This window comes from Sinohyriopsis cumingii, chromosome 3, assembly GCF_028554795.1.
Source record: "Sinohyriopsis cumingii isolate HCF-2022 chromosome 3, ASM2855479v2, whole genome shotgun sequence".
NCBI classification, from domain to species: domain Eukaryota; kingdom Metazoa; phylum Mollusca; class Bivalvia; order Unionida; family Unionidae; genus Sinohyriopsis; species Sinohyriopsis cumingii.
This window is the reverse complement of record NC_142963.1, coordinates 119,852,559-119,871,043: the sequence shown is the minus strand read 5'-3', so window position 1 is coordinate 119,871,043 and position 18,485 is coordinate 119,852,559. Positions and strand designations below refer to the sequence as shown.

The 18,485-nt window shown below is 39.6% G+C and overlaps 2 protein-coding genes across 2 annotated transcripts in view; both read right to left on the bottom strand.

Moving 5' to 3' along the window:
- The window catches only part of LOC149803695 (uncharacterized), a 180,334-nt gene extending 178,210 nt beyond the window's left edge, over positions 1-2,124 (bottom strand). The window contains exon 1 of the mRNA XM_089953483.1: positions 2,042-2,124. The gene's annotated coding sequence lies outside the window, so the exon portion shown is untranslated. The remainder of the gene's footprint in view (positions 1-2,041) is intronic.
- A 5,302-nt stretch (positions 2,125-7,426) lies between these two features.
- LOC149803694 (uncharacterized) lies at positions 7,427-8,320 on the bottom strand. Its single transcript, XM_089953978.1, has one exon. The coding sequence runs from the start codon at positions 8,318-8,320 to the stop codon at positions 7,427-7,429; it is 894 nt and encodes a 297-aa protein (XP_089810104.1).
- Positions 8,321-18,485: the final 10,165 nt, after the last annotated feature.

Sequence of the window (18,485 nt, the reverse complement as noted above, 5' to 3'; positions counted from 1 at the left end):
CAGACCCAGAGTTGTTCTGGATGACCATAACATCAGCATTGTCCAGTCTGATCATGAGATTATTTGTTGTTATAGAAAAAGGAATATACATCACATATGGGACTGACCATTTCATTTCATACACACAGGATTGATGTATGTCAATATTTTTGCAGTATGTGCACAGAATTTAATCCCATCACCCCCTTGGCTGATGTGCTTCACGGAAGTAAATCTCTGTCAAGCAGAAGTTGTGAAATGTATTCTTCCTGGGCTTTGCTTGCTTTGCTGATAGTTAATTGCTTCCTTAATTGCCTTCAATAATGAATCATGCTTGAACACTATTCCTACAAGTGAAATATTCATGCTTTGCATTTTATATATGGAGCAAAATCTGACTTCAAAGAAACACTGCCACTGTTCAGAAACTTATCAATAATCACTAATAAAGATGACTTACATATTCTTGGCAATGATATCCAATAACTCATCTTCTTCATCATGCATCTCTTTGATTGACCTATTTTGGGTTGTTCCAGGTCATCAACTTTACCAATGCATATTAGCACAATGGTCTCATCACTGCAATCTTCAAAGTACTTAGCACATCAGCTCCAATTAGGTCTGTTTACTGTCTATAAATGCTACAGGTTACAGGGATTTACTGAAGTGGTGGGGTTTTGTTTCTTTTTCCAAGATTACTGAAAACTGTTTTTCAAAACATGACTGTGTCAGGAGGTCTGGGAGTAAAGAATTGTGTTTTGGCATGACATACCATGTGATGGGAGGTATGGCTTCACCTCTCTGGGCAGTTAAAACCCCATTCACAAGAATGCCACTGACAACGGAATCAAATGAGTCCCCAAAATATAACAGGTGGGGAGACAAATTCTAATTGTTGATGAATGTTGATGAAATCAAACCCAATTCATCTGTGTCAGTCAGGCACACACACACAAATGGACTGTGCACATGGCTGTGATAAAGATGGACCAGTTCTTGACCATTAGTTTGTAACTCCTTCCATTATATATGTATAAATGGAAAAATTGAACCAACTTTGTGAGCAGCAGTAGTAACAGAGCAGATTTTAATGTGACTGGGATCTAAGAATACAAGTTTTATTATTGTACCTTCCTTAGAGAATTAGTCAAGTGGTTGATAAAAGGGTCAGTATTGACCAAAAGTAAATTCTGACATATTCCAAATATATTTTCAGGTTGTTTTTTTTAAACCATTGCTCAATAGGTTAAAATAAATTTTACCACTGCATTATTGAAACATTTTTGCATAGAAAACTGTTTTATCATCTCCAACTATGATTAAATAGTGAAGCAGCGTGGATTGCTAAAAAAAAAATGTACCATCAACAAGTTTCTCTTGTCCAAGATTTTTGTTTACTTTTACCCTTTAAAGTTTTGAAATTGCTGCTGTCACTTGGATCTCGGGTGCCACACCCACTAACTTGCATACCAAACTGCAGCAGATAATAATAATATTTGGCAATACAGGCAAAAAGTTTCCCTTTCCCCTATATGTACCAATTATATATTATTTTCTTATTCATAGTGGAAGGGGTCATATACAAAGAGTATGACCCCCTTAAGTAATGGATGTTTTCACTTTACAGTACATTTACATTTTTAAACTAACACCAATTACCTGCACAGGGGCTCGTTACAAAGAAAATCAAGGGATGGGGGTTCTAACCTGTAATAATATAACAGGTTAGAACCCCAATCCCTTGATTTTCTTTGTAACGAGCCCCTGTGATTACCTGTATGTTTTCGTTCATTGGTTCATGAGAGAGAGAGAGAGAGAGAGAGAGAGAGAGAGAGAGAGAATCGTACTTACATTTGAATGCAGTTACCGGTGAATACTTTAGGTAAATTGCGACCACTTTTGGCGTAAAGTTTCGAAATAATTAATAAACAAGCAGGCTTTAGTACGGTACTAATAATAGTATTCCTACATGATTAGCTCATCAACAAACTCTGCTGAGAGATCTCGAGCAGAAATCTAACCTGAGGACACATTGCTTGGTACCTACGCAGAAGCGTACCTTACGATTTACTGTTACCAATTCTGTACTAGCCAGCTTTATTACGAAACTGACTAAGCTAAACGCGATTACCTGTTTAACCTTCTGGCTGACACCCTAGTGAGAAACGATAGAATCGCAAGGTGTCCATGTACACTTCCTGGTTGACGGTTCGCGCTACTCAGTAGAACGCGCTTTTTCATTGGTCAAAAAAAAATCGGTCTTATTGGGTGGGGGAAATAAACTGGTTCCTACGGCGCTTTGCTTCTTAAAACTAAAAGCCGGTAATGACTGCTGCACCGTTGCTGTTGATTGGTCAATGACAAATACTAATCGCAGGCAAGAGAAGATTTTCTTTATTTATAGTCGGCGTGATTTAAAATAACTCAACATCTCATGAGCTTTAGACCGACTTCACATAAAAAATATTCCCTCCTTTTGAGGCACTTAAGTATATACTTTCACCTTTCAGAAATATAATCATTCATAGTGATACCTCTCGTCCAGGCCGACAAGGAGCGGGGAGGCAACCGATGATATATCCCAGTGGCCCGGACCCGTATAGGGGCCCTGGACCGAACAACACTTTTTAATTTTATGAAAGAAATATTTTGTTTTAACAACAACTAGAAGAGGCCCCGTGATCGCCCTCTACGGCCCTACCTCTCTTTTCACTTGAAAACGGTAGCTATTTTCTGCAAAGCATGTGTATCCAATGTCAATGATATATCCTTGGTACACTCAAGTGGCCTAAGTGGTTAGAGCGTCCGCTTCGGATGCTGGATGTCGCCATTTCGATCCTCGGCCGAGTCGTACCAAAGACTTATAAAAATGGTACTAGCAGCTGCCTCGCTTGGTGCTCAGCTTTAAGAGGTTACTGCAACGACTAGTCTGTCTGATGTCAGGATAATGTGACTGGGGGACATTATGCTACATGTCTGCGGCATGTTCTAGACATCATTATAAACTGGACACTGCAGACATCGTAGCGATATAACTATTAAAGCTACCTTAATAATCCAAACACACACACACACACACACACACACACACATTCCCTGCTACTCTTCTTACCATGGTTAAGACCAAATGAACCCTATCGGAAATATCGATCACTAGTTTTGGGGCGATTTCAGCTGGATCTACTTCAACAAGTTACACTGTTGTACATTCAAGCCGGGACAAAAGGATCTTGCAGAATAATATCAATGACTCATAAAAAAGAGAGAAAAAATGTAATTTGAAAGAAAAATTATATAAAGAAACTTAATTTAGCATTCCCAACACTTTTAAACTAATTCTGGTTTTGGGAGAGATTCCATCATATGAGATAAAATAATCGAATTGCGGAAAATCATGGCGGTATTGTTAGAAACTTGTTTGCTTGCAAAGGAAATATATTCGATTGAGTTTCTGAGTTAATTGGGGGTATGCATGTACTATTTTGAATGTACTATTTTAAAACTTCAAAATTGTCGAACATTCTTCAGTGTTCATTTACTTTTAAATGCAATTAATCAGGGACAAGATACATGACGTCACAAGAGAAATGTTTAATTTTCAATTTATTAAATTTATTATCCATCTTACCACCATCTACAAATTAAAAAATTTCAGCACACTGTAGGCTAAACATGGCGCCCAGTATAGCTGCTGGAAGATGAACCCGGGGAAAACCCCGGTTAGAGTAAAATTAAAGTAAAAGTATTTGTCATCAGATAGAAAAGATACTTTGATGTAAATGTGACAAAAAGTACAGAGGCTGCTGATTTAGGTATGAAATTTGTAAAAGTGTTTTTTTTTTTGGGGGGGGGTGTTATTGGTTTGTTTTGGGGTGTTTTGTTTGTTTTATTTTATTTATTTTGTTTGTTTGTTGTTGTGTTTTTGTTTTAAATATGTGCGAATTATAACCGCAAGGAGCCACCACTGAATATCAGTAACGATAGCTCCACATTAAACTTTTTATCTTCATCCAGGTCTCTAAACAGTGTTATTGCCCGATCTATCTAGAGTGAGACACGTTGCTGTCACGTGTTCAGTAACTTACTGGCTGGCTCTTACGGCGCAAACTTAGTTTGTCCAGTCACATTAGTTAGCAAGGATTTTATATGAAGATTTACTAAATGTATTTTTTAATGGCAAGAGGAAGAATTATTAAAATGGAGCCTGTTTCGATTTGATGATATTTGTCTTTATGTAAGTTACAACTGATGATGACATGTTTAGGGCATTATATATAGTCTATCAAAATGAATCGTTGATGACCAGTATATTGTATAAACAAATGGTGTTGTTCTGGGGGTTTAACGCCATTTCCCAGCACACTATAAGCTATACATGGCGCCCAATATAGCTGCTGGAAGATGAACCCGGGAAAACCCCTGTTAAAACCACTTACCCCGTGAAGAGCGGGCCTCTCCTAGTTCTTGTTCAAACAAAAAAATTCTTTTATAAAATTAAAAAGTGCTGTTCGGCCCGGATCCCCTTATCGGCCCCTGCCCCGGTGATATATCCCTGGTTGCCCTCCTCAAAACAGGATACGGGACCAGCGCGTAAAATTGAGGCCCGCCCCCCAGTCAAACGCCAACCAATTTCAATGTGAACTGGGGCAGAAAATGAGTAGCCAGTCCGTCTGGCCAGTTGGATTTTTAGGCACATCGAGTAAATGTAATCTTCAGAGTTAATTATTTTTATATTACAAGAAAAAATATAAAGTAATTGAAAATAAATAACGGTGAATTGTTTCTTATAACCACTCATGTTATATGAGAAGATAGATAACTCACGTTTAATATGCGTTTGCTAGATGTTTATAACTCAACATAAAGACTCCTCTGTGTCTATGCGATGTCAGACGACACATGCTCCTTCCCATTCCCAACGTCAAAATGTTGAGGTATCTGGATGCCTGACGCCACCAAAGGCTAAAAGACTAAACATAGGAAAGGATAAAAAATACCTAGTATTCAAAAGGAATACGAAGCTTTCAAACGAAAACGATAGTTAGGCTACATAATTCGTTTGGAATAGGGAAACAGGATGCATGCTAAGATCACGATACTGTTATTATATTTCAACCACAAGTGCATCGCGAAAGATATCCGAGGCATTACTCAGTGAATTTTTACACACGTTCTTATAATGTAGCTTTAGGCAAGAGAGTAAATAAATTTCATTTCGAGACAGTGGAGTGGCCCTGAAAAGGGCCGTTGGTTTTCAACTTCTTCTAATTTTTGCCTTGTCTTTTTCTTTGCCGCCAGCACCTTATCTTCCCTATCACATTCTTATTTTCTTCTCCTTTTTGTTCTCCTCCTCTTCTTCCTTCTCCACTATCTCCTCTTTTTTCTTCTATTTTCATTATCCTCATATTCAATCTTAGAATTCCATTATATCCTCCTCTGTTTGTCTTCTATGTCTTCCTTTTCCTCTTTTTCTTCTTTAACTAGTTCCCTTAATATATCCTTTGATTTTCTCAAATTGTTGATCTCCATCTTCACTCGATGGGGATTGTAATAATAATTGTCATCAAGTTTTAATAATATGTCCTCTATCATTCCCATATTGTCTATAACATCCTGCAACCTATTCATTTGATCAAGATGGTTCGAAGCCATTTTGTATTCAGTGTCGAATGGCGCGAATTGGTCGTTTTGATTATAGTCGTATTCGCCCTTGCGGGCATGTACGACTTTTTAATTTCCCATTTGGGTATGATTGATTTTTTCGAAGGGGAAGGAATGGTGCCACTTCCCCCAACGTAATAATGCACTTAAGAAGTTCTATTTGATTAGTCCGATTTCGAGACATTTATGTCTCACGGGACTAGTGGTGAGCGGGAATGGTCCACACGCACTCACCTAGATGGTACATGTCTGGAGGTGGCAAAGGAGGATCGGACTCGGTGGAAGGGACGCGCCCTACATCGGGTATCGATTTTTGTGCTCCGATTTCCGAATAATAAATTGCGTCGTTTGCCGTATTTATAATTTGGAGAATCATTTGTACTGTTGGTAGAAGAAGATATAGATGGCAAGATGAATCTCCTGGTCTATTTTAGGGAAAAATTATTTAATCGAATAATATTTGGTGTTTATATTCTAAAAATAAAATATTTCCGCCCTATGCAGGGTGCCTGATGACTGGATTTTTAGTCACCTTATAGATCAATATTTGAAGGACATAATTTCTAATTATATAATTTGGTGCCACCTTGTGTGGCTGCTCTTGATGGCTTCGGGGTTTTAGCCACCTTATTGATCTAATTTTGGGTTGTTACTCTAGTTTTCGAGTTAGGCTATGGTCAATTTGTTGCCGCATTGTGCAGTGGGACCTGATGGCTGAGATTTAAGCCACCTTATAATTTTTAATTTTGTTGGCCAGTCATAATTAGTATATTTTAAGTTGATTCATCATGCCTCAAGTAATGATAGAACAGATATATATTAGTAAGAATGATGGTTTCTTAATTACCGATCACTTATTGCATTGCTTAATAGATTATTCATTTGGACAGCTCATTGCGCCGAAGTGGGTGATAGGTGCAAGTGTAGCATCAGCCCACGCACTGGCGGTACTCGCCCCGTTCGGGCTGTAAACCGTCTGCTACTCCCGCCTCCAACTTCCCGCCCAGCAGCACTAACAGGGATTTCCGATAATGCACAATCTAATGTTGTATGGATGTTTATTAATTTGTCCTACTTCTAAAACTGTCTTAAACTATATTGCTTATGTAATCACCCTAGGTCTGAGTACATGGATTTGGTTGGCTTATAATTTATTGATTTTGTCAATTTCCTTAAGGAAGATTAACATGGCATCACTTGTTTGATTAGGGTTTGGGTTGGTTTGGTAAAGAAGTTCGGGGTAGGTATATGACGAATTAATTTTCTTTAATGTACTGACCAGTTATTTCCTTTGTTCGTCATATTTCGGGCATATATTGAAAACATGCCGGAGGTCTTCATCATCAACGCCATTGGGACATTTTGCTCCAAATCCACAATTAGCCAGGACATATTTCCCCATACTGCTTGCAAGTAAGGTTTTTCCTGTACTGATTCGATTAATGATCCGTTGATGATGTTTGATATTGGTTTTCAGTGCTTTGGTATTGCGACTCACTGTATTTTGAATCGAGTATAGCGTACGTCCTTTGAGGCATGTATCCCATCGTGTTTGCCATTTAGAGGCAATTTTTTTTGTGGTTATCATGCTATATAATTCTGGGACGCTGTAATCGACGTGGGCTGGTTCAAGTTCGCTCAGTGCATTCTTTGCTGCTTGATCGGCCTTCTCGTTACCTGGGATGTTTATATGCGATGGAACCCACATGAATTCTACAATTTGGTCTTGTTTTTCCGTGTTGTTAATTAGCAAGTAGGTTTCTTTAAGGAGGTTTTCGCGCCCCTATGAATTACCTGTTTCCAGTGATTTAAGTACATTAGGTGAGTCGCTTATTATTATTATTTTCTGAATTTTCTGTTGATATGCTATCTTTACTGCTTCGAATATAGCCCAGAATTCTGCTGCGTATATTGAGCATTTATCCGGTAGTCGACTTCCTATTTCGTTATTCGGTTCCGGGATAGTTAGTGCTGTAGCATTTTTGTCTGGGTTATTTGATTTGGACCCGTCTGTGTATATTTTGATAAAATCTTTGTAAGAATTGTCTAATATAGTGAGGATCTTTGATCTTATTTCTAAAGGATGTTCTTCTTTGGAGCCGAAGGTTGTAGCTAGGGTGTTGATAATTGGTTTCTTCCTTGACCATGGAGTAGGGTCTGGATATCGTATTATTTCCGCACGAAGGCAGTCGAGTTGTAGTTCTTTACATAATGTGTGGATCATTTCCCCAGATGGTGGGAAGGGGACGAGTCTCCGGCTAAATGGGATGTTACATTTGTTAATGATGTTCCTTGTTGGGTGGCTCGGATTTTGTATAGAAATTCTGGCTGCATATCTTAATGTCAATTCTTGTCTCCTTGGTGTTAAAGATGTTTCACCTGTTAGGATCTGTATTTCTTCTTTAGAGGTATTTCGGAGTGTGCCTGTGCATATTCGCAGAGCTTTTGCTTGGATTATGTCAATGCGTTTGAGAATTGATGGTTTGGCAGATGCATAGATCTGGCATCCATAATATAGTTTGGATCTGATTAAGGCCCTGTAAAGTGTTACCAGTGTATCTTGGTCTGAACCCCATTGTAAACCTTTGATGTTTTTCAGGAGGTTAAGGTCTCCGCTACATTTCCATATTAATTTGGTGATGTGATGGGTCCATGTGAGATGTTGGTCGTAGTACATGCCTACAATTTTTGCCACTCTTTCAAATTTGATTGGTTAGCCTTGAATATATAGCGTCGGTGGCTCTATATTATATCTTTTATGGCGGAAGATTAGTATTCCCGTTGTTTTTCTTTTGATAATTTGAACCCCCATTTGTCTGCCCATTTGCCGATATTAGTTAAGCTGACTTGTAGTTCTGTTCGTTGTTGTTGACTGCGTGGGTTGCCCGCTTTCCGTAAGCCGCTGTCGTCAGCAAATTGCGATAGGTCTATTTTGCTGAGGTCGACAGAGCGTTCAAGATCGTTTATCATGATGTTAAATAGGGTCGGATTCGGGACACTTCCTTGTGGGGTGCTATTCTCTAGCACATATTCTTCTGAATAATGTGCCCAATTTCTGGTTCTGATGTGTCTGTCTTTTAAAAAGGTTTTAATCCATTTATGCATATTGCCATTGATTCCATAATGGATCAATTTGGCAATGAGACCATCAGTCCAAACTAAGTCGAAGGCTTTCTCGAGGTCAAAGAAAATAGCTATGATGTGTCTATCGCTTTTTCTTTTAGCATTAAAAGCTAGTCTGATACGAGACTCGATCCTTATTAGTTGATCTAGGGTGGATCTTTTATTGCGGAAGCCACTTTGGTTTTGTGAGAGAAGATTGTTACTTTCAAGGTGATGTTTGAGTCTGTATTTTTTCAGTGTCTCCATCACCTTTCATATGGTATCATTTAGGGAGATCGGTCTGTAAGAGGATATTTCTGTGGGGTCCTTGCTAGCTTTAGGGATCGGGATGACTATAGCCTGTTTCCTATTGTGGGGAATATGTCCTGTCTGCCATGATTGATTAATCAAATCTAATATGATTTCTTCCATATTGAGTGGTATTTTTAAAAATATATTTCATATCCTAGATTATCTTCTCCTGGGGAGGTGGATTTCTTATTTCTAAGTGCTGATTTCCATCCGTCCAAGCTAAATAGTTCATTTAAGGAAGAAATTCTTTTGATCTAGATCAGTAAATAGGTATGGATATTTATACTCTATTGTTTTTCTATGTGTTTGGAATTTGGCTGTATGGTTGTCATTTTTGCTCATTCCAGCGAAGGGTATTGCTAGTTGTTCTGCTTTTTCTTTATCAGTTATTGCACCCTTGATATTTGGAATACTGTTACTATTTGTGCCTCGCATTGCTTTTAGTTTATTCCAAACCAAAACATTTTTCCTTTGCTCTTTTAATGATATTCTTTGCTTGTTTTGCTTTTATTTTAATGTTTGTATAATAAGTTGAATGACCTGTATGACGAAATTTATTGAGGTCTTTCTTTTTTCCCTTGATTATATTTTTGCAGTCGTCTCTCCACCATGCGATCGGTTGTTTTGCATTAGCGGTGTTTTTGGTTCCAGTAGTGAGGATACTTTGAGTGGCGGCTGCATTGATCGCTTCAAGGATTTTTTGATAGTATTTGTTAATGTCGTCGTCCCGTAGGTTGGCTATAGCCATTCCGACGAGCAAGGAATTGAAAGAATGCCAGTTGGCTTTGTCCAGTCTCCACTTGGAGACTTTGGAGGAAGTGCCAAAAGGATTGGTGAAATTAATAGTAATAACTATGGGGAAATGGTCACTGCCCAACGTGGAATCTCTTTATACTTCCCAATTAGATATATATGCTACTTTGGATGTGCAGATTGTTAGATCAATTGCCGATAGTGTTCCATCCTCTGGTGAAATTCTGGTTTTAGTACCATCATTAAGTATGACTAGATTGTTGTTGGTGATCCATTCTTCGATTAATTTGCCTCTCTTGTTTTGGTGCTATCCTCTTTTGCAATGTGCGTTGAAGTCGCCGCATATCATGTATTCATTCGTTGTGCTGATGAGTTGGGTATAGTTAAGGGGGGAGACGGCATGAGGCTTGCCCGGGTCATACATATTAAAAATTTAGTATAAAAACTGCCCACTATGAATGAGTATCGATTGATACTCAAGGGGTTTGGGATTATTGGGGTCGTTTGTGGCTACAGGATGTTGTTGAAATGATTTATTTGAGAGTGACTGACTGACAAAGATGGCTAGACCACCCCCTCTTTGCTCATTATCTCTCAACGTGAAATTGCTGGCTGAATAACCCGGGATTTTTGGTATATTTTAGTGTTTTGATGGATAAGTGTTTCTTGAATGACTATCAAATCAGGTTTAATTTTAGATTGTTGAAGTTTGATCACTAATTCCGACTTATTAATATTTAATCCCCGGCTATTCCATTGCCATATTACTATATTCTTTTTCCTAGTTGTATCCATTTATGTTGTTATAATAAATTATGCTAGCAAATTATAGGGTCAAATTAGTGTCTGGTTTGGAGGTGTTTTTCCAATAGTCAGATAATAACGTGAAGAATAGGATACAAGGTATGTGATAATTTTGAGAGATGTCAGTGATCCCCACCATGAGGTCCTTTAAGTAGTGAATAATGGTGTCATGTGACAATTTCTCATTCGGAGGCGCACTTGTGTTACCTGCATTGCTTTCACGCTTGTTACTTGCATTGCTTGGCAGTGGTGGGTTTGCAATTTATGTTTTTGCTTGGTTCCGAACCTCCTGAACGAAGGTCGATATGTCTGATTTGGTTGGTTTAGTAGTAGTATTATTAACCTTGATTACTTGTGTTGGTTTAAGATCCACCTGTCTTGTATTGTTGCTAAAGGGTAAGAGGGTGGTTCCTGTTGTCAGCTGATGTTTGGATTATAGTGGGCTTGGGTAGGGTCGGGTGTAGGGCTTTGTTTGGGGTTTGGCACGGTTATTGCAGGTATTTGTGGTGTTTGTTTCTTTTCCTGCACGGTGCGTTTCGATTGGAGAATTGATTTGGCAATTGCATAGGACAGCTTTTGTTCTTTCATCACTTTTATGATTTCGTCTTCTCTTCTGGTGTTATGACAGTCTTTGGAGATAGGATGGTGGGGGTAGTTGCAGTTGGCACATTTTTGTCCTAATTATGTGCATTTGCTGAAGTGGTTTCCGCCGCAGGTGTGGAATCTTTTTTTATTTTTTCAGCTGCTGGCTTGGTGTCCCCATGACTTGCAATCACTGCAGAAGCGAAGTTTGATATTGAATTCTAGATGTGGGTATATGTGGCCATCGAAGTAGATGAGAAGTGGTGGAATTAAATAGAAGTCTAGTAGGATTATGTTGGTCGGTTGTCATTGGGTCGACTTAAACCTGGAAGCTCTTGATAAATCAGCTCCCTGGTTTATTTGTTCTAAGGCTATGTCGTTGTTACTTAGGCGATAAAATTTTTGATGTAATTTAATGACCTTTTTGTAAGTTATAATTGATTTAGGTCCAATCATCAGTGTTTGTTGGGTATTGATTTTTTGGACAGCATCTGGTTATTCCTCCTTTTTCTTGTTCCTTGTCTGGTCCTGCTGTATTATGCTTGGTGTGTTTTTGGAGAGCGCTTTATGCCTTGTTACGTTCACTTTGGTTGGGCCTATTTGCTGTATCGCTGTTGGCCTCTTCTGCAGGTCGAAACACCTTGGCGGGTAGGATAGCGGGCTGCTGGTCCACTTCTGCAGGTCGAAACAGCTTGGTGGGCAGCTAGGCCTCGTCTACAGGTCGAGACTGCTGGGCAGTCTGCAAATCCTCTGGGTATTATTGTTGTTGTTGTGGTTGAAGATTGCGTTAAAGATTTGGTGATTATGCATCATCGAGCAAAAAACAAATTTGTATCTTTATGGATCTGCTTCTTAAGAGCGGAAAAATCCAGGTGTTGACTGTTCGGCGTCTGACTATCGAATGAATGTAATGTGAATGAATGACGCGAACGATAAACGCTGAAGTTTATATACTTCAAGCATGGACGTGAAGGAAACATCCCTTACACTCACTTCACATATTATCTACTATCCACACAGAAGGGAAGGGGAAAAAACAAACCCAAAATCTACTATCCACACAAACGTACGCGAACGCATACAAGCCCAAAATGTATTATCCTCACAACGTACGCGCACGGAACCAAACCCCAAATCTACAATCCAGACAACGTACGCGCACGCATACAAACCCCAAATCTACCATCCACACACGGGAAGAGAAAAAAAACACACCAAAATCTACTATCCACACAAGCGTACGCGAACGCATACAAACCCAAAATTTACCATCCACACAAACGTTTGCGAACGCATACAAACACACACTCTACTATCCACATAGAAGGGAAGGGGAAAAAACCACCATATCTACTATCCACACCAATGCATACACACACACACACACACACACACACACACACACACACACACACATAGTTCAGTAAAGGAGTAAGTGTTTATATTCACACTACTCTACATTCACACAAATTGACAACTTGACAACCCAGGACCAGGAGTTTCCATTGATGGTGACTTTTGATTCGATTGGACTGCATTCCATGGAACTTCAGAAACTCGTTTATCAGCATCGCCAAGATTGGTATTGGGCAGTCATAAAAATCTTCGCCCAGAGTGCTGATATCTACAATGTCTTCCTTAGCATCTTCAAATTGTTTAAGGTTTTTCTTTCCTAGTGCCCCATCTTAAAAGATCTTTTGATGGGCCTCAAGTATAGTCCAGAGTGCGTCAGTTAAATAAATGGATGCGTTGTTGTTTTGAAGTAGGTAGGAAAGGTCCCATGCATCAAATTGATAGGCCACATAGTTTTGTACGTCTGTTTGAATTGTGGCTTGGTCAGTCTTGGTTGGGCCACGTCTTGTTTTTGTTTCTTTAGTGTCTTTTTTGGAGTTTGTAGTAGTCTTTGTTACTACTTTGTGGTGGTGTACAAGTTTTTGGTCTGATACCAGTGGTTGCTGACTTGGTTGTAGTTGATGTTGATATTGCTTCAGATGGATGTGTAGTGGGTTGTTGTTTCTTGGTACGTTCGCTAGTTTTGGTTGTTGTTGTTGTTGATCGGTAGATTTGCTTTCAGCAATGTTCCCGCTAGATGATTTAGGGGGTGCTGCAGTTGGAGATGTCAGTTAGTCTGCTGGTCTAGTTGTTGAAGTTGTTGTTATTCAAGCTTTTGGTTTCGCAACAGTAGTTGTTGATTTTGTTGTAGATGTAGTTGCTTCAAGTGGAATTAAGATTAGCTGTTGTTTCTTGGTGCGCCAACTAATTAGTGACGCCGGAGATGTCAGTGAATCTGCTACCTGGGTTGTTGAAGTTGTTGTTGTTGAAGTTGTTGTTGTTGTTGTTAAGCCAGTGTCCATTTGCTGGGCTAAATGTGGTAATGTGGCTGCTACAGATCTTCTTAAATTGTTGTGGTCCTTAATTTCATGTGGCGGTACTGGGATAGTAAAAGGAATAGTTTCCTTTTTTTCTCCTCCCTTAGGTTCCCTCAATTGCCATTGACTCCTTTCAACTAGTTAAATGACTGGATTTCATATCCATGCTCCTCTCTTGAACCTCTTTTTCATTTCTAGTAGAGATTTCAACTGTTCTTGTTACCAGTTGAATATTAGGAGGTGATTTAATAGTTTTTTTTTATATCATTCCGTGGGTGGGAGTCGTTAAGTTTCCGACACTGGGAGTTACTTGCAGCTGGGTGTATAAAGTCTGCTGTTGTAAGTTGTGCTCCCTCTGCGGTGCCTCGTTTTCTCTTCTTGGTGTCGGTCTTCCTAGGAGCGCATTTCTCCAGTTTCATATATTGGTACCTCTCCAATTGTATTTAATATATTCTTCCCATATCAGCAAAATTGTAGTTCTTTTTGCTTGAGCACGAAGGCTTCATCATGTGGCAACTTGGAGGCTTAACCCCCTTATCGCGTTCAAGGCTTGTATGGGGAAAATCGCTTCCATGGCTGACTCTCTTAATAAATCTCGTGCTTCTTGCTGCTTCATTAGTCGACGAGTAGCTAGACTGACGAACGCTTTCGCTTTATATTTGTGAAGCGCGGACGTGAAGGAAAAGATCACCTGTCAGCAAAACTTACAAGACCCACATAACTATCCATAACATGGAACGCACGGGCCTAAAAAAAAAATACTCACGTTATACCTAAAATCACTAACTACAAACAAAAACACAGACAATTTGACAAGCTACCGAAACGAAGTGCATATAGGCACATTTCTTTTTTGGGGAGACATAAAACAAAGAAATGAAGTGATTAGTGACATTTTCTTTTAACGTACAGACAAACACAAATACACAAATGTTTGGCAATTAGACTAGTAACTCGTTTCTAGAGTATTGGGGTGGCTATGAAAAGGGGTGTTTTTTGTGGACGGGGAGATATGGAAAACTTTTATCGTCTAATTTGCACCTCGTCTGGCGGCAGGCTTTTCCACAGGGTCAGATCTGCTTCTTCGAAAAGAGAAGAAGAACTCTTTCGTGTCTACACGGCAGTCGACAAAACCTCTTGTTCCTGCTGCTGTTGCTGCAGATGCTCTCTTTGTTCTCTCTGCTTCTGAAGTCTGTACTTCCCCGTCCATTCTTCTTTCTCCTTCTTGATTTCCTCTCCGAAGACCTCTTCTGTCAGGTCTTCGGCCACTTTCAGCATCCTGACATTATCTATCTTTTCAAGCTATCAGGCTTTGCATGGCACGATGCAAATGCACGGAGGCTTTGTTTAGTTTAGTTAAATCAGAAGGCATCTTCATAGGTTGACTGTCAACAATGGATGATCAGACTGGAGACTGCCTCGCTTTATATGGTTCAAGCGCGGACATGATAGAAAACATCCATACGATTTGTGTTGGGTCGGAACGCTATGATAGTTGATTTTAGGGTGAAGGATAGAGATGTCAAAGAGCATGTATAATGACAAAAATTTGAAAACAAAAGGCAGACAACGGTTTTACAAACGCTGAAATGTTTTATTCAAATAACAAACAACCAACAATTAACAATAAAACAAACAATTTTTGACAAGGTTGACAACGTTGTGAAGACAAGCTAGACTTCCACTGAAGGAAGTCATTGAGCCATTGATGTACACTACGTTTCCTAGCTAAAGACAACATATAGCCATATTGATCTACTTTATTATCGTTTCTAGAAGAATGACGATCAAAATAAGTCACTAAATGTTCTAAGGGATATCCAAGACTGCGTTGATGAAGAAAATGCACACAATATTCTTTACACACCATGGAATATGTTCCTTGTAATTTCACATCATTGAATCGTGTCGTCTGGGCATTTCTTCTCATGAAGCCGATGATGTCGTCTCCTAAAGGTGACAATACATACGAATCAAAGTCCTCCACACAACCATCATGGGGAAAATAGACGGCTATACAGTGGTTTCCTGGGAGATGGCTACCTTTAGTGTTGATGATATAATCTTGATGGTCTTGAGGTTTCAATGTTGGAGTTCATCTTTAGCACACACCACTGGATTCCAGGAAGCAGTGTACGACCTATTGCTCAAAAGGGAATAAAGTTCTCAGGTATCCATTTTAGTGTTGCTGTCTTTTTTTCTTCTTGTTTTTGCTTTCACAGGTAATGTTAAGTAATCAATTCAATCCTGACTTTTTGCTTTAAAATCTCATGACAAGTAACCGTTTCGTCCCTTCGTCTCCCCACTTTGGGTCAAGAGAGTTTCGATGTGATGGATCTCTAGAGCAATCAATGGAAGACATAATCACGCAAGTCTTTATACCACCGATGCAACGCGGCTTCTTCTGAGATGAGACCCCTAGCATCCTCCAGATATTCGTCCAATTTTTCTTCTTGACTCATGATCATACATTTATCGTGTTGAATTTGACTGGGATGATAGTTTCGACATACATAGCAATCTTTCCAATTCCGTAATTTTTTCTGCCAGGTGTTTGGCAAAACAGGAGACCAATTGTTGTTCTTCTTCTGGACATCTTGACATCTGGACCTCATCACTATGTCTTCTTTGTCCTTGTCTAGGGGTTCTGCTTCCACGGTATCCTCCCATTCCATTTTCATAGATTCTCCACCATTTACAGTCTTCAATAGCTTCAAATAGTCAAGAATGACTTCTCTCAAACTGTTGATTTCTATGGCAGTATCGAATTTGGCATATAAGATGACGTGCACCGTCTCAGGTAGAGCTTGAGCAAACTGAAGTTCCATACGAATCTGGCCGGATTTTATAGGATGGAAATGTCCTACGTCACTGCCTTGTTCTGGAGTGAAATCAAAAGGCCATAACGTGTAGCCTCCAGCATAATCTTCGTACGAAATGCCGTGGCTGGTGTTGGTCCCTAACTGTCCGGTTGCTTCGTACAGGGATAAGTACGACCTCAAGTAATTTATATTGACACTAAAGTCAGGTTTGAAGGGTCTAGTACACAAGATCTTGTCATCGCGACTGACGTCCATCTTGGACAAGTCGTAGTGCGGGAACTCGAATGTATTTTGATTGGGGGCTCCGTTGAAAGCTGTTTTGCTAACGATACCAGTGATACCAGTGAGTAATCGCTTGGGTAACTGTCATTGGAACAGATGATCTTCGAACTTTGAAAAGGGTCTATTGGCAATGGTGAAGGTTATCATTTCCACGCGTCGTATCGGAGACATGGTGGTCGTTCTGCTCAAAGTGTGACTGATTTCGTTTCCTACTTTAGGTAACACTTCCATGCGTCGCACGTATAGTCTGGTTTCTTCGATGATGGTTTTGTTATCGGCAGCACCAGCCATCAAACGGTCAACGGTATGGCTGAGATTCAATCTCAGCCGAACATACACGCCGCTCAGCAAATACTTCTCTTGTAACCACATGTCCAAATGCAAGCGATCCATCAGTTCTAAACTTCGGCTTCCAGCAATTTTCTTTTGACGTTGGTCTAATCCCTTATGGTGCAATCTTTATCTTATCTGCCACCTCATCGCTGTGTTAGGTTTCCATACAACGCAAGCATCCAGATGGGTGTTTTGGGCTTCTTTTCCGAACGTCAAGAGATTTTCCAGGTATGCTCGATAAGCATAAGTATCCATGCTGCTGCTGGCGAGTTTGTTATTCAAGTACAAATCCACCCCATGAACAAGAAATGTATGAAATTCTTGACGAAAGCTACTGCCTCGTCGGTATCTAGATCGCTACCATCCGTATCGTTCACTTTGACTTTCAAATACAATTGAATAACGTTTAAATCGATGTAATCTTTGGTCTGTACTTTGATTCCAAATTCGATGGGAGCTGAGGCCGTCAAAGAGGAGATGGGATAAAATTCGACCCATTGGGATACTTGCATCGTCATCATGGTGGGCAGATCGGTAAACAGATCCAGTTCCGACTTGGAACAGGCGCAAGATTTTCAGCTCTTCTTTTGTTTTCATTTTTTTCTTTGTGAGGTTTTTAATAATTAAAAAACGTCTACGTCTCGTACGGTTCTGCTTTTCTTAGTCCTTCCAGGCTTATGAGTTTGAAGTCCTCTGAAGAGTTGTTTTCGTCGTCTCTTTCTACTTTGTCCTCGGTAAACAGGATACATGCCTTACAAGTTTTCGAAATAGGAGTTTCACAGTGACTTTCCTTTTGGAGAATGGATTGTTTTGTCCCATATCTCCTTTTATAGCAGTGTTGACAGTGTCAAAATACGACTTACTGACCGGTAAATAGTGAATATGTACAAATTCGCGGTGAACGTGATGGGTGTTTCCACCTTTCAGGTCATTGGTGGTGGTTAAATCCACTTTGAAAGGAATGACACGTAGTAACGGTACGGAGGTGTGTCCCACCACGTTGTACTACACCACATAGGAATGCACAAACATCAAATTGAGTCCTTCGTGCAGTTCTATCGTAGTTCCAAAAGCCCTGTAAAATCCATATTGTTGTTGATCTTCGGGTTCAGATTCTGTGCTACCATCTGTAGATGTTCACCCAAAATTTCAAACAAACTACCATTAATCCTGATTAACAACGTTTCGCTATCCTGGCCCTGTTCAGGGATTTGCCAAACGCTGCATCGAACCTGTCAGTAATTGTGTCTACCCAATGTTCACCGCTAAAAGAATAGACTGCCGAAATTGTCAACGTTTAGATGCTTAATGATGGATTGTTTGCTGACTTTGTATCACGTAAAAACACTATTTTATTCATCTCTTTGTGCAATTGGACGTTCAGGATTTCGACCTGGAAAGTGTTTTGAGTTTCTGTGATGTTTTTGATTTGTGTGAGGTAAATCATTTCCACCAAAGCCACTTCCGTTTTTGATTTGTGTGA